The 16,591-nt window shown below is 41.2% G+C and overlaps 1 protein-coding gene across 2 annotated transcripts in view; it reads left to right on the top strand.

Annotated features, from left to right (window-relative positions):
- The window catches only part of ST7L (suppression of tumorigenicity 7 like), a 112,434-nt gene that overhangs the window by 91,340 nt on the left and 4,503 nt on the right, over positions 1–16,591 (top strand). Inside the window, exon 16 of one of the 2 annotated variants that reach the window (XR_009244894.1) lies at positions 6,295–6,410. Coding sequence is in view for 1 of the 2 variants with exons in the window: in XM_058660062.1 (XP_058516045.1) it covers positions 6,295–6,315 (21 nt within the window). In the remaining variant the exon portion in view is untranslated. Of the gene's footprint in view, positions 1–6,294; positions 6,413–16,591 lie in introns of those variants that run through there. The other variant, XM_058660062.1, reaches the window with a different exon arrangement.

Genomic DNA, 16,591 nt, shown 5'->3' with positions numbered 1-16,591 from the left:
ATAAATACAACATTTAAATGCATTGACAGACAAAGGAGAGTGAATATTAAGACACCACCATCACCCAATAACTTGTTTAAAAAAATCCCTCTTTTTTTAAATGATGATGGTGCTTGCAGTGCCAGCAATCCATATGGGCACTAGTTCCTGTCCCAGCTGCTCCACTTCTGATGCATCTCCCTGCTAATACAGGGAAGAACAGTGAAAGATGACCCAACTTCTTGGGCCCCTGCTACCCACCTGCGAGAGCTGTAAGAAGCTGCTGGCTTGAGCCTGGACTAGCTCTGGACGTTGTAGCCCTCTGAGGAATGAACCAGTGGATGTAAGATTTTTCCTTCTGTCCCTCTCTCTAAACTTCTGACTTCAAGTAAATAATTTTTTTTAAACAGAAACAACAAATCAGACTCTCAGGCACTAATCCAGACTCGTGAATCAGAACCTGTATTTTTTTAAAGATTTATTTATTTTTATTGGAAAGGCAGATCAGATTTATGGAGAGGAGAGAGAGAAGATCTTCCATCTGTTGGTTCACTCCTTAAGTGGCCACATGGCTGATGCTGTGTTGATCCGAAGCCAGGAACCAGGAGCTTTTTCTGGGTCTCCCTCATGGGTGCAGATTCCCAAGGCCTTGAACTGTCCTAGAATGCCTCCCATGCCACAAGCAGGGAGCTGGATGGGAAGTGGAGTAGCCAGGATACAAACCGGCACCCATATGGTATCCTGACGCATGCAAGGCAAGAACCCCAGCCACTAGGCTACCATACCAGGCCCCAGAATCCACATTTTCACAAGGTTCTCAGATGGTCCTATATGCACATTTAAAGCTGCAATAGGCCTATTGTACTCATCCTTAGAACACCTAGGCAATTCTACCCCATCACTGTGGAAAAGGGGCAGCATTGCAGGATGGATATAAGCTTAGGCCCTGGAGCCAGGCTGCTTTGCTCTGAATTACAGCCCTGACAAATATGGGCTGGGTAATCTCAGTAAGTTACTTCCCTTTTTTCTACCTTCAGTTGTAAAATGAGAATAGTAATACCACATAAGTGTTGGTAAGGATTAAATGCTTTTAAAATATATCCAGTGTTTAGAACCATGTCTACTCAAAATAAAATCTAGGTGAGCATTAGCTTCAGTTGTTGCCACTATATTGTCATCATTGTCACTAAAGTGAAGCTATTTTTGGTAAGCTCTACCCCATTCACATTTTGAGGAGATATATCCTAATAATGAACTCAAAATGTATTTTCCCAGAGAAACTATAATAAATGATTTGGGTGCCATTTAAGTAATATCATAATGTGTCCTTCAATACACTACATGCATGTGTACCAAAGAAAGTAGAGAAATGCTTTATGTTCCAGGCACTGGGAGGCTGCTTATGGAAGGGAACTTTTGGGTAACTTGCAAACTGTCAATATTAAAATTTGCAATTAAGTCAGATGTCTGATGACCAAGTGAAGTAGAAATGGGTGAAGAATCTTTGAAATAATTTTTTTCTTCTATTTAGTAAAGCAGTTAAGAAAATTTCCTGGATTTCTTCATTGTTACTATTTTCTCTTTCTTGTTTATCTTTTTATATTAGCTCACATGCTAAAGAATATTTAATTTGATTTTCTTGATATGTAGTTACAGAAATAGCCCTCTTATGAGGCAAGACATTAGGAATTAATGATTTTCTAAAAATTCTCATTGTGTGGTGAATAAAAGGAAGGGAATAAACTGGAATGGTGAGTGGATTTAGTGTGGGGGGTTGTTTTTTTGCATAGAATAAAGCTGTAGGGAATAAGACTATTTTCAGCAAGTTAAGATTTGTTTGTTTGTTTGTTTGTTTGTTTTTGCCTTGATTTTTCTCCTGGTTGAGATGAAAACCTAGTTTGACATTAGACTTAGAGCAATGAAAAAGAGGCATAAATCTCTGGAGGTGTGGAATGTGCTGATATCACAGCTGATAGTCTCCAAGGCCAGAATTCCTGAAAAAGGAAAAATTGCTTTTAAGTTGTAGGTCATTTTCTCACCTGCTTTGAAGCTTGCTGGGTTTAATATAGAGTTCAAAGTAAGGGTAGCCAGCAAACCAACTGAACTGGAATCTGATTCTGCTTATCTGAGAGGAGCTTCTTTATTTGAGAGCAGTGCTGCCTGCTCTGTGGAAAACCAACCTTCATGTATACTGGCCCCTTTATTTTTGCTGTGCAAGAAAAGCTTTCTTCATAGTAAGGCTTGGGAGCCTGTTACCACAACAGTGGTAGACTTTAAGATGATCTTTGGAAATTTTACTAGTCTTACTGATGAATTCAGTCTTGTGGCATATGGCTTTTAATTTGATACTGTATTTGAATGTAAGTCACTAGTTGGGTTTTAACTAGAGCAGTATTTGTAATGTTGGTGGAAAAAAGATGTTACAGGTAAAGAGAGAAGTAAAAAAGATTCCCAAATAAATTGCCTGTTTTACTAAGGCAAAACTTTGTTGAAATTGGTTTCACTGAACACATATTGTAACTGGGGTGGGTGGGAATGGGCCCTGTTTCCAAATATTTCTACTAATCTTTATGTGGGAAAATGTGGTTGGGCATGCCAGTGATGAATTTCTGAGCAACCTATAATTGGCTGACTCTACTGTAACTGGGGCCTTACAATCTGCTTGATTAATTCTTTAAGGACTGCATTAGCCAAGTTGCATGATTTCCAAAGATATAGAAGGTCAGATGTTATACTAACAAAGGCCCTCTCTACAGAATGTCTCACTGGGGTTTCTTCAGGCCCTTCCTAAAAATAATTAAAATTTTTCTACACAAATTACATTTTTTTCAAATACTAAGCAGACATAAATGCCAAGCAAAGCTTTCAGAAGGGTTTGTCCACTATTCTAATTATTTTTCCCCAATGCAGAGATCATCTTCAGAACTAAGAGAGTTGATAATTATATGTTGATATTTTCCAGTAGAAAAAATATGTAGTTATTTTTTAAAGGCTCGTAGTTTTTCATTGTCATATGGGTAATTTAGAGTCTTAAAGTCTGTTATAGGTGAAATATATTTTTTATTCTCCACTTGACTTTGTTAATGCCAAAAACAAATGACATTTGCATCCTTCTTTATAAAATATTTAAGATCACCCTCAGAAACTAAGCTGCCAGTTAAAATAAGTTTCTTCACTTTGTTTGAAAGTGGATTCTTTCTCAAAGCTGTGAGACTTCTTTAGCTCATAAGACTAGGCATGTCATTTAAAAAATATGTTTAATTGTAACTGAGATTTTATTATTATAAAAGTGTTCTATGACCATGCTATTTCCAAAGTAAAACATTTGAGGTATTTCCCAGAGCCTAAACAGTAATAAAATGAGCCTCCCTTGCAACAGGTCAAAGTTTTAAAAAGTTTGTTATTTTTTTATTGTATTGCTGTTGCCTCCAAAGCCTTTATTGGGGCAGTCTAGGATATCTGATTTTGATTTTCATTGTGAACCAAGATGTTTAATAGTAAGATGCATTTTCAACATGCTGTAAGAGAGTTCCCCATGCTTCAGTCTCATTATTTTCCTTTTAAGATTTAGTCAGAAAATGTGTGCAATACCTAATGTACTTCTTTATCCACATTTTCTGAGTACTGAGCTCTTCAAAAGGGGAATAAAAGCAAGCAAAACAAACAAAAAAGAACAACAGTGTGCTTTTAAAGCTTGTCTATGCTTTCCTGAGAATTTAATTTGGTTTTGAAGTTTGTGGAAAGTACCTTTTTTGCCATTTAAGATGTGCCTGTCCCCAGGGCCTTGGAAGCTGAACCAGTGAGCCTCAGGGATGGAGGATCCAGCCTGGCCAGATCACTGAGCCTGCCTGTGTGGAGGGGGCAGATCTGTGAGTCCCAGGGGTGCAAGGTCCGGCGAGCCAGTCCTGGGTCTCATGGCCAGGCCATGAGCCCGCCTACTAGATGACTGTTGGATTGATGAGCCCCAGGAGTGGGGAGTGTGGCCTGAACCTGGGTCTCCTGGTCCAGATCCTAGGGCCCACTTGTGTGGTGGGTGTTGGATACGTGAGCACCCCGAAGTGGAGGGTTCAGTAGGACTTGAATCCTTGGACCCGCCTGTGCAGTGGATGCTGGATCCATGAGCCCCAAGGATCGGGGGAGTGGTCCAGAGGGGCCTGGGTCTGCTTGTCCAGGTCACCAAGCCTGCCTAAGTGGAGGAGGCCAGGTCTGTGAGTCCCAGTGTGGCAGTTCTGGTGGGCCCAGGTCGCCTGGCTCAGGTCCAAGAGCCCACCTAGGAGAACTGGTCCTCCTCAGTGTAAAGGCTAGAGTGCTGGACAGCAGAGCATGGTGCACACAGAGGCCATGGCAGCACATTGGGGCCTGTAGAGGACATCTGGTTCCACAGCAGAGAATGAAGAACAGAACATATGGACAACTACCCCAGCCAAATGATGACAGCAAATATCTGGACAATTAGAGATTGTAAGGCTGACTGTGTCAGCCAATGGACATTGGAAGGGATTCCTTATCCATAGATAGGTGAAATCGACAGCATTTCAAAACTATTGCATTGGGCCAGGAGCTAGCAGCTAAAGTGGCCTAGCAGCTAAAGTCCTCACCTTGAACGTGCTGGGATCCCATATGGGCACCGATTCCCATCCAGATCCCTGCCTATGGCCTGGGAATGCAGTCGAGGATGGCCCAAGACTTAGGGACCCTGTACCCACATGGGAGACCCGGAGGAGTCTCCTGGCTTTGGATTGGCTCAGCTCCAGCCATTGTGGCCACTTGGGAAGTGAGTCATCAGATGGAAGATCTTCCTCTGTGTCTCTCCTCTCTGTATATCTGCCTTTCCAATAAAAAATAAATAAATCTTAAAAAAAAAAAAATAGTTTTTGTAAGTGGAGTTTTGTTCCCTTCCTGTTCAAGTTAAATTTGTAATGTACAAAAGAACTAAATTAGTAATACTATTTATTACAATCCTAAAATAAGAGTAACTTAGACTTCAGTTAGTTCTTATCATTTTTTATTATTTTTTAATTCTTTTGTTTAAAGATTTATTTATTTTTATTGCAAAGTCAGATATACAGAGAGGAAGAGAGATAGAGAAGAAGATCTTCCGTACGTTGATTCATTCCCCAAATGGCCACAATGGCTGGAGCTACGCTGATCTGAAGCCAGGAGCCAGGAGCCTCCTCCAGGTTTCCCATGTGGGTGCAGGTTCCCAAGGGCCTGCCTTGTCCTCGACTGCTTTCCCAGGCCACAAGCAGGGAGCTGGATGGGAAGCGGGGCTGCTGGAATTAGAACTAGCGCCCATATGAGATCCCAGTGCATTCAAGGTGAGGACTTTAGCTGCTAGGCCACCATGCCGGGCCCAGTTCTTATCATTTTTGAAGTTATATTTATATTGTCATTTTTTCTTACTGTAGCCATTGGAGATAGATTGTAATATTACAATATTAGAGATGGGAAATTTGAGTCATCACAGTTATGTGATGTACCTAAAATCACACAGCAGACAAGTTAGCTTACTACTTTAGTAATGATGTATATTTTTTGACTTCAGTAATATATCACTTTACAGCTTACACCAAAACAGATACAAAAGGATAACTTCAATCCAAATTTAGCAATGCTGCAAGGATTTAGAATAACAAGATGGTAATCATCAAGTGGCTTTGCTAGTGAAGTCTTCCTAGGAGAGTTGATTTTGGAGAACAATCTTAGACTAAGAGGGTTAATCTTAGGTTAAGAATAGAAAAGGTACCTTCTATGTTGGAGAAATTCTTAACTGCAAAGACATTAGTAGATAAATAAACTGCCAGTATAAGTCTATTAGATGAACTCTGAGGCTTCAAAATATGCTCCTTTGCCTTCTGTCTAACTGCTTCATTCCAGTTCCTTCCTCCTCTTGGTGGTTAGCCACTTAGGGAAAGATGCTCTTTGGTCTTTTACATCACATACTCATACAGCTGTGGAACGGACTTCAGCTTCTCTAATGCCTGCAGTGTACAGAAATATTGAACAAACATAGGGCTTGGGCTCGGCAGCGTGGCCTAGTGGCTAAGGTCTTTGCCTTGATCCCATATGGCTGCTGGTTCTAGTCCCGGCAGCTCTACTTCCTCTCTATCCTCCTCTCAGTATATCTGACTTTGTAATAAAAATAAAATAAATCTTAAAAAAAAAGTCAGTAATTTAAAAAACAAAACAAAACAAAAAAAAACAAACATAGGGCTTGGCTCATAATGACTAAGGGAGTTTGACTGATTTTATACAGTTGTAACAAGAATGTAATAAATGTCATAAATATAGCATCTTTTAATACCTGTCTTTCAGAGTCAAGGGACAAGTTGGTGAAAGATTACTGTGGTCCATATAAAACCTAAGAAATTCAGTCTTGACCTGCCAAGGCAACTTCTGGTGGCATCTGAAATTCAGGATACCTATTGCAGGTTAATTTTTAAGTTGACTATTTTGTAAAGCCCGCAAAAAAATGTTATAAATATCCAAATGGCCCTTGGTAGACTCTAAAAAAATCAAAACATGGGAGATGAGCGTCATATGCACAGGTTAAGACACAGCTTGCAGTCCTTAGATCTCGCTTTAGAGTGCTCCTTAGAGTCTTGGCTACTCTGGTTCCCATCCAGTTCCCTGTGCATGTACCACAGGAAGCAGCAGCAGATGGCTCAACTGTTTGAGTCCTTGCCACCTTTGTGGGAAGCCTAGACTGAGTTTTGGGCTCTTGGTTTTCGTCTGGCCCAGTCTTGGCTGATGTGGCCATTAGGGGAGTGAACTGAAAGACAGCAGGTCTCTCTTCCTCTCGCTCTCCTTCTGTTGCTCTGCTTTTCAAGCTGATAAAACTAGTAAGTAAACTTCTAAAGCATTGTAACTTACAGGATGTTTTCCTAAAGTGGGAATTTTAGGTAACCGATGTACGTCCTATTGTATCAAAGTGCATTCATTGCTAATGAAATCTCAATGAAAGAGTGGGGTTTATTGCTATTTTTACTGATTTTAAGAAATATGTTCTCTATCTTCATTCTGTAATAACATTGAGACTGCCCCATGTCTATCTTCACAATAACTGGTTTCAAGAAAAGCAATTTGAGCCTCAGATCAGCAAAATTAAGAGAACTGATATTCAGGGAGTTTAGACTTCATAATCTCTTTTCACTTCTTCTTATAATTTCAAACATCCTGAAAATGTTATGTATTGTTCAAAGTATGGGAAAGAGTTATATTTTGGTGAGCACCTTTATATATTATCAGTGCGACATGCAGAGAAAGAAGCAGTTTGAGGGAGCGTTTGAAAAGGGAGCATGTTCTCACACTTCCTGTTGGGAACATGCCAGCTCTTCTCGTTTATTCAGTATGCTGGAGTCCCAGTTTCTATCACAAGCCAGAGTTAAAGCCTTTATTCCCAGGTAGCAACAGCTTTACAATTAAATTTTAATCCCCCAGTGTTGTTAGATTCCTAGCTAGAGTATAGCCACAGCTGTTCTTGGCAGGCAAACACATTGCTGTTTTTCCTTCAATCACAGTAAGACAGAAAAATGTTCTCTGGCTGGGGTGTGGATGAAGGCACTTTACTAATCTTATTCATAATTCATCCTTGGTTCTTATAGTTCTCAAAGTTAAAACTTTACCTTCTGATAAAATTCAGCTGCATTTTTTAAATTGACTTGATTCAGATTCCTTTGGTGTATGTGTGGCGGTGGGGAGGGGGTGGCGAGAGGGTGTTATCCTTCATTGGGAGCACAGTGATTCTATTACAGGTAAGCTCCGGCTAGGATGACTTCTCTAATTAATTTACTTTTGTTATATTTTAGTGCAATACACCTTTAATAAGCAAAACAAAAACTGCACTATAACATGCAATTCAGAGGTCCCTGAATACCCTGAAAAGAGTCCTCTTTCAGTGTTAGCTGACTGAATGGAATGACTCCAGTAGGGTTTATGTTAATTTCTTTTCAAAGTTTAGGTTTTTAAAGAGCCTCAGCACTTAAAATTATGACTGTATAATATACTGTAGTCATGATTGTTTTATAACATACTATAGGACTCTGAGTTTCAAATTCATTGCATTAAGACACTAGTACTAATGGATTTCTTTGCTCAATATTTCATTAATGAGCAGATAGTATTGGGTGCCCTTTTGAAATATGAAAATACAGTTGCTGTTCCAAACAGCTCTCAAACTGTTGGGAGTTTGAGGCAGGCATAAAAATGTATTAATGTAAAGTAGAGGGTATTACTCAGATTAGTTCACTGCATGTTTATTCAACCGGAAGTGACAGATAAGTTATTTTCAAGTGCTTCCCATAACATGTGGTACACCAGAAACTCAGTATGGAATCATAGAGGGCCTTTCTTTTTGGAAGAATTTGGTTAGGATTCCTTTAAGAAGATACAAAAAGAAGTATCTTTTTTCCCCAAATAGATATAATGTGGAGGGATTGTATCTTTACACCTTGCTGCTGGAGTTCATATTTTTATAAACAGCAGTGTTTATTATGTTTATATGAATAGTCCAGAATTTATTTTAAAAAATGAAGAGCTCTACAATTCAATATTTACAAAATATCTCATCTTAGATTCACAGTGACTCCTGTAAGACAGATGTGTCTGTTCTCATACATTCCATCTTTTTGTAATATCCTCTCATTCCTAATAATGACAGATTAATATATCCTTTCATTCCTAATAATGACAGATTAATAGACTTAGGAAGGGCCATCCAGGTTTTGAAAATGAAATAGCGTGGTGTCATTGTGAAACAGATGGAATAATAAGACTAAGGACCAGAATTAATTTGGCTGTGTGGATACATGAGAACAGGAAAGAATGTCCCAGAACCACTTCTTCACATGAAAGCTGCATCCTACAGCTTATTTTGGTTTTGAAAATGGGTACATATTGTACTAACTATAGATACCAAATGAGTGGATATAGGGATAAGTCACTAAAATTAGATTCCTCTACCTTCTTTTCCAAGCTGAATTTTGCTAATCACTTTTGCATGCTTGACAGGCATAACTCTTCACAGGAGGAATCCCTGAGATTATGTTTAAAGTAATTTATTTGACTTTCTCAGTCAAGTAATATGCATCAACTGATGGATCTTGGGGAGTATGACCTTGGAATACATATTTTATTTTATGTTATTTTTTTAATCAGAGCTAGAGAAGGGAAAAGAGAGATCTTCCTTTTGCTGGTTTATCACCCACCACCCAAAATAGCTACAATGGATCGAGTTAGGCCACGCTGAAGCCAGAAGCCAGGGACTTCTTCCTGGTCTCCTACATGGGTGCATCTGCTGCTTCCTCAGGCATATTAACCAGGAACTGGAACTGGGTTGGAAGTGAAATAACGGACTCAAACCTGTACCCGTATGGCATGTGGGCATTGCAGGAGGCAACCTAACCCACTACACCACAATGCTAGCCTTGGAGTAAGTGTTTTAAGAGACACAGAACTTCCTCTTAGGGAAATTAAGCATGTAATCAATAAATATATAGATATGGTAAAATGATAAAGCTACAAGGAGCAGAAGAATTGGCCTCAGACTGTATCAGAGCGTTGAAAAATATGCTGATTTAACCCAGTTGGAACAGAAATTACTTGAACAATGACTTGGAAGCAAAAGATTGAGTATTTTGCTCTGGAATCTACTTTACTGGCAAGTGCTACTTTTTTAGCAATCCATCTGAGCTTGCCACACCTATAATAATAGCAGAAATTATTATTTTGGGGGGGTAGGTTAACAAAATGTGCATCTTCAGATAGTGAGCTGGATGCATACATAATAGTTGTTTACCAGTTCAGAAGCCCAATCTGTAACACATTATGAGGACCCACTCACATCCATCCACTTGTGTTCTTGCTTCTATTAGTGACTGTGCTAACATTAGGTCTCCGGAAAGACTTAAGTAAACTCCATTCCAGTGAAGCTACCTACTCCCCTAGGACTTGGACCAAAATAAAAAATGTAGATTTTTTGTTTGTTTTTTTTTTTTAATTTTATCTTTTGGATGGCATTGAGAGTAACCATATCTCTGGTTTGGCCTCAGGTTCCATATTAAATTTTTTTTAAATTGCTTTCTGAGCAGTAACTTTTCCTTGGTTGCTTAACCAGTCATACAAGTTGAGAGTTCTGTCTCTATGCCTATTTTATAATAGCTGCCCTGGGAGAACAGATGAAAAATAATAAGTCAGTTGGATATTTTATGAGTATTGAAATCCCTTCCATTCAGAAATGTAAATAAAATAACCAGCATGAGCAATCAGCTTATGTCAGATTCCATGGTTTTATGTTACATAGGGAAATTATAGTGCAACCTGAAACATGCTTCTCAATGAATTCATAGTGGTGTCACAGATGAATGTAAACCCCTGGAGCTTTTCTTTCGTGAAGGGTGTCAGCAATCACCTTTCATAAACTGCCTAGGCAGGGGAGAAAAACTAAGATGATACCGACAAATGCTATCTCTCTTAATTGGCTCTTCCTTACAGCATCAAATTGTGTGGGTTGAGTAAGGCAAAAACCCAGGAGCCCACTGAGCTTTTACTGCTTCAGTGGGCATAAAATCCCTGTCTATAGATTCAGTGCCATACAGGGTCAGACCCAAAATCCAATATGTATTCTTTTTCTGAAGGGGCACCAGGAAACTGGAAGAACAGGGTTGCCCTTGTGGTTTTTGTTCTTAAAAGTTAGGGAAGTTCAGTTACGACATATGATAAAAGCCAGGTAAACAGCTGTTTTTACCTTCAGCAAATGCAAGAAACCAGAGACCTAATTAGTGATAAAGAAATCAAAATCTGTCTTTGGCTGCTACTCCAGCACCTTGTAGCACATCAAAATTACCTCCTCAAGTATTAGTGAGCTGGTTTTGCAGTCTCTAAAGCTTTTTTGCAGCCCTCTTATTCACTATGACCCTAGAGATGATAAATGTGCTAGATATTAAAGTCCAATATACCAAATAGAATGTGGAGAACAGTCTGGTTTTAAGTCTGTGAATGAGGGAAATTTTTTTTTCAGTTTGAAATTTATTTCTTGAAAGATTTATTTATTTGAAAGGCAGTTATACAGAGGAAAAAAGGGCCAGAGAGAGAGAGAGATCTTCCATCCACTGGTTTCCTCTCTGGCTGCCCAGCTCCACAACCAGCGCCACCAGTGGCCCCAACTGCCAGGGCTGAACAAGTCTGAAACCAGGAGCCAGGACCTTCTTTTGGGTCTCCCATGTGGATGCAGGGTCCCAAGGCTTTGGGCCATCTTCTGCTGCTTTCCCAGGTGCGTTAGCAGAAGCCGGATCAGAACAGAGCAGGTAGGACTTGAACTGGCACCTATAAGGGATGCTGGCACTGCAGGCAGTGGGTTAACTGTGTTACAGGTTGTGATTTCTTGAGGTTTTATTTTATTTGTGCCAGTTCTGGGTCTCTAAGCCTAAATTAATAACACTCTTGGTAGGATATTTAGTACCTCTTACGTAGCCCAAAATATGAAATAAGAAACTAATGAATAATACATAGCATTTTGCTGGGCTGTTACAGACTTTTTAGTCCCTGTAGCTATAACAAATGGCCTCATCCATATGCTTTCTCATTAGTGCCTTGATGTTTACTGATACAAATCTGGATGCTATGTGGCTATATAATGAACCACTTGACAGTCTGTGTACACACAGTCACCTCCTACTACTTAAGCAGTGATCTCAGAATTCCAGTTTCTTTCTATTCCCCAGTGTATATAATGTGTACTTGTTTGAATCTTTTTTATATATATTTCCATACTCTTCTAAGGTTCAGCACATACCGGTTCCTGCTGTAGAATGCCCTCCCTGACTGCCCACAATGAGTTCATACCTTTTATCTTTTAAAAGTGCAGTTCGAAAGTCACATCTTGTGGAAAAGCATTCTGTCATCTCGTTCACCTGATTCCTCTCTTCTGAGACATCTGTTCCCAAACTGTTTGGTTACACTGTAGTTGTTGCTTCTCTACCTTGTCACCCAGCAAACCTGACTCTCAGAATAATGATCCTCTTGCACTCTCTTGTCTTTATTTGTTAGACACAAACAATTGAGAGGCCTCCTGACGACCTTGTCAGCTTCCCCAGAGTTCTAATCCACCTCCCGTTCCCGTTCCCTTCCCTCATAGCTGCATTCCTAAGGAAACAGGGCATGTGTTCAGGGCTTGGCCTCCACCTCAGCATGTGTGTGGCAGCCTGCTGGATAGGCCCCTACAACAGAGAAGGATTTAACCCTTCACTTTGACAGCCTCTGCACTCTCCTTGGACACCTTCAAGAAGCAGACGTGTGTCCAAAAGTAGACCTGAAGATGGGTGTAGGCAAATTTCCAGTGAAAGCCAAGTTAGCTTTTCCTTCCTTTTTACACAGGACCTATGAAGCTGCTGTCGTCAGCAGCTCACCCGACACTCTCTTGCTCTGCCTCTTTTCCAGAAGTCAGGGTTAGTTTAAGAAAAAGCCTCTTGCTAGAAGCCATGACCTCGTACTTTTATCCCCTCCATCTGGTGTGCGGCCTCATGGGGCTGTGCTGCTATGCAGGAGGTGAGCAATGGAATTCTTTAGATGATGACTTCTGAGCCCACATGCGGAGGCAGTGGGGGTGGGAAGCAGGGAGAGCAGTGAGAGCCAATATCCATGGACCAAAAAGTAAGGTTTGCTCTGGGAGAAACCCTGAAAGGTACACTGTTTTCATGAGGTGTTCTTCCTCTCACTCAAGAAAGGGCCTCAGTCAGGGAGCTGTAGCATCCCAGGACTGTGATTGATGAACATGATGCTCCTGCAGCTTCCCCTTCTGCCTTCACAGTTGGGGTGCAGGAGTAGGATGGGTAGGGTATGTAAGGGCTGTCTCTAGCAAAATGCATTCCAGGAATGAACAGGGAAGGGTTTCCTCTGCACACATCACCTCTTGGAGCTGCTTTTCCTCACTGTCTTGCACCTAAATGGAAGTTCAGGTTTTGAATGAGGCTGGGAGGAGGGATTGAGAGCAGCACAAGTTTTTGATCAAGTAAAAAATCTGTGGCTTGCCTCACCTTGCAGGAGTTTTCCTGAAAGATAGATACCCCTTGCCTTGGTGTGGATGAATTACTGGTCTCAGCCAGTGGCCCCATGGTTTTACCAGGCTAAGAGTAGGTGTCTTGCTTGGAAAAGGACAGCTTCTAAGCCCTCTTTTCTTTGTTTTTATGTTCTCAACCCTTGGGTTGACAGCATTTTAAAAAAAAAAACGAAGTTTCAAAGGAAATTCTAAAAACGTACCTTAAAAGCCCAGTGTCTTAATAACTTCCTTTCATGGCCTCTCATGATTACTGCTACTCTGTCTACACATTTAGCATCACATTAAAGGAATTTGACAAAATTAAAACAAAATTTTAATGTTAGTATAAAGGCCAGGCTGATAGGGAAGGGGAATTCGAAAGAACTAGGAGCCAGACTTGGTTACGTGTGGACTAGCTTATGTAGTGATCACTCAGTGGTGGTGGTGATCAGGCCAGAAATGATGAAAAGGGAATTCATTGATGAGGTCCAGTAAAATCTAGACTCTCTCTTTGTAAAAAGCTTAGGTATACCCCGTTGGTGGTCCTGGGACTCTCACAGGGCTTAAATATTTTATATTGTTTTTTATTCTGAAGAGGCTGGTGGTACTGTGGTACTCTCAACCCTGGGCATCCTCAGGTTTTGAGAAGACACAAATTTTAGGTCAAAAAATGTTTCAATTTTGACTCACTGTCCATATGACCTTGGACAAATCACTAAACCTCTTTAAATAGCATATTAACCCCTACCTCACAGGATTGTTGAGGATTACATCTATTAAAATATTTTGTAAAATTTTTTAAAAGTGTTTTATGAACATCATTGTTGTTCTTAGGGTAAGCCCCACCTTGGAAATTATTGAATAGGACAACTATGGATATTGCCGTGTTTCTTTTGCCTTCCCTCAACTTAGTTTTGCACTTTGCTCAGGACTACTTACAGGGCCCCACGGTACAAAGGTGAGTCATTAGATTTTGCCTCTTTTGGCCAAGAACTCCCCTGTCCCACTGTTCCATCCACAGATTTGTGGACAGAATGAAAGTGAGGAAAGGCAGTTTGAAATCCAGAATAGCTCTGAGTTAGAAGGCCAAGGGAAGAATGCTTATCTTGCATTCTTAAATCCAGGACGACTGAAAACATCTTAAGTAAGTGAGCAATAGCCACAGAGATGCTCCGAGATAATTTAAGCCATGACTGGAAACAGGGAAATGAACTTATGAACTCTGTCTCTTCCAGCCCTTTTAACTTTGGGCTCAGAGACAGGCATCTGCGTATTACTGAAACTACTGGCTAGTGCCTGAAACCTACTGAGCACCCAAAGAGAATGCCAGCTTCTGGGAAAGCTCAGTTCTGTGCAATAGCTGTGACATAGTTACCCTAGCAGAGCAACTGCTTGGTCTCTTTTGTTGCCTCTCTTTCATGGCAGTCATCTCTAAAATCCACAGGATCCCGAAAATCAACAGCCATGACAGGTCATGAGCAATAGGCCCAGCAGTTATCCTTCATGCAGTCATCCAAGGTTGTCCTGTCATTTATAGTACACAGGGTGTGTGCATTTCCCTGTCCCTAGCAGGAACCAGATCTGACAGGTTACACTCAGCAGCTTTGCTTAGATTATCATTCTCTACCATTGACCTCTTCTGTCTATGCCCTCTCTGTATCCTTCCCTGCCACCTCGAGTTTTCTGCATATTGACAGTGTAGCTTTAAAATATTCCTTGGTGATAGCAAGACTCTGTTGTCAGTATGACTTCTGGAATATTGTTTGAATTCTAGTTGGTTTTTTGTTGAAGGGGAGAGTATACTACCAGTTCCATGTAGCTGAGAGTGATTGTATGTAGCTGAGAGTGGTACATCATATGTGTACATTCTGTGTGTATCTTTATGGCTGTACTTGGGCTGACAGGGAGGGCAGAAACTGAAAAAGGAAGCACCTCTGTCTTGCCTCCCAACACTGCTTCAGAGATGCCCAACCCCCGTAGTAGCAGGCAGTTTCCAGGGGGGAGGGAGGGGGCAGAGGCCTCTACCAAGGCCATCAATAACCAGGTGTGAGCTACAGGTCTCTGTGTAATGTGAAGCTCTCCCGTATTTCATTTCTGCACCCAGGGGGCGGCTCTGCAGGATTGCTTACGGAGAACTCTGTGTCTGGCACCTCTCTCCACAAGGCCCCTGCGCCCAGGGTCCCACCGACCTGCCCAGGAATGTATCGCATTGTTCTCTGGTGCTGTAATTTGGCTACAGGAGCTAGGCTGAATGCCTCCCAGGGATGAGAAACATACGCTCCCTGGCGTCCTCCCTTCTCCGCAGCTAGCTTGGGCTTCTGCCCTCTGACCACTAGAGCATTTAAATAAAAACTTCAGGAAGGCTGAGAGGGGAAAAAAATCTTGATTATCTCTCTTCTATTAAGCCATGTAGAAACTTAGTCCTGAGTGGGTCTGAGAATTTGGCAGAGAACAGAGTGGTTGGTGTTCTTGATAAGGGAACCAAGAAAAAGGGGAAGAAATTAGTCTCTGTAATGGGGAGGATAGAAATGAGGCTGTGAGCATTCACAGTTAGACCTACAGACTTTTCAAACAGAACCTTTGGGGTCAGGCAACATTTGATTCCTTTAATTAAGCCAAAATCCCTGATTTCATTTTCCCAGCATCACTGTAAGTAAGGGTGTGGATTAGTGCCATTCTTCAGGGCTCTTCCCTGCAGGGTTAAGGCTGGCACTCTTACGTAACAGAAACTGGCTAGAGGCTATGCAGCTGAGGCACTTCAGTCATGTGCCTTTGCTAAAAGATTCTAAGATCCTTAAACGACAGAGATAATATCTTTTAGCTTCACTTTGTGTCCAAATAGCACTTACTGTAAGCATTATATGAAATAAAGGTCAGCAGAAAGAAGTGGAAGAGAGGCTAAGACACTCCTAATCTGAAGGACAGCCTCCATCATATACGAGAGGGTTGGGACAGGAGCCGTATCAGAGGCAGAGTAGAGGAAGAGCAGCAGAACTAAATGGAGTGTCGACTGTACCAAATAAAATTCTCATTTTGCTGCTTGTTCCAAATACGTTAGTCTCTGTTTGCGTAGTAAAGAATGGATGCCAGTGGACTAAAAGCCAGTCGGAATGCAGAGGCAAGCTAAGGACTAAGCAGACTAATTAATTGTTTGGCCGTCATTCTTTCTTGGGGTCACAGACTCTGGAGTAGACTAGGCTCAAATGGACATCTTTTCTCTCACTTACCTACCTCACATTTCAAGTTTCTCATTCTCCGGGAAATCTTACAAATGGCTGCTCTTTTGACCATTCACGGGAAATTGCACAACATGATCTTTATGAGCTAGAGTAACTGGAACCCAGGAAAACACACAGCAGTAGGAGATGCCCTACGAGGGCGACCCATTTCCTTCCACAGGGTGAGCACCAACAAAGAATAGATAATAAGGAACAGGTGGATTGAACTCAGGTTGATTTCCCATGGATGACCTGTGCATCATTTATCCACCAACTCAAATGTTCCTGTAACAGCAGGGCTTGACTGGGACCTGAGGCTCCTCCCCACAGCCAGGCGCCCAGGGCCACATCCTTTCATCAA

The sequence above is a fragment of the Ochotona princeps genome, chromosome 2 (assembly GCF_030435755.1).
Source record: "Ochotona princeps isolate mOchPri1 chromosome 2, mOchPri1.hap1, whole genome shotgun sequence".
NCBI lineage: Eukaryota > Metazoa > Chordata > Mammalia > Lagomorpha > Ochotonidae > Ochotona > Ochotona princeps.
This window is presented reverse-complemented; position numbering and strand designations above follow the sequence as displayed.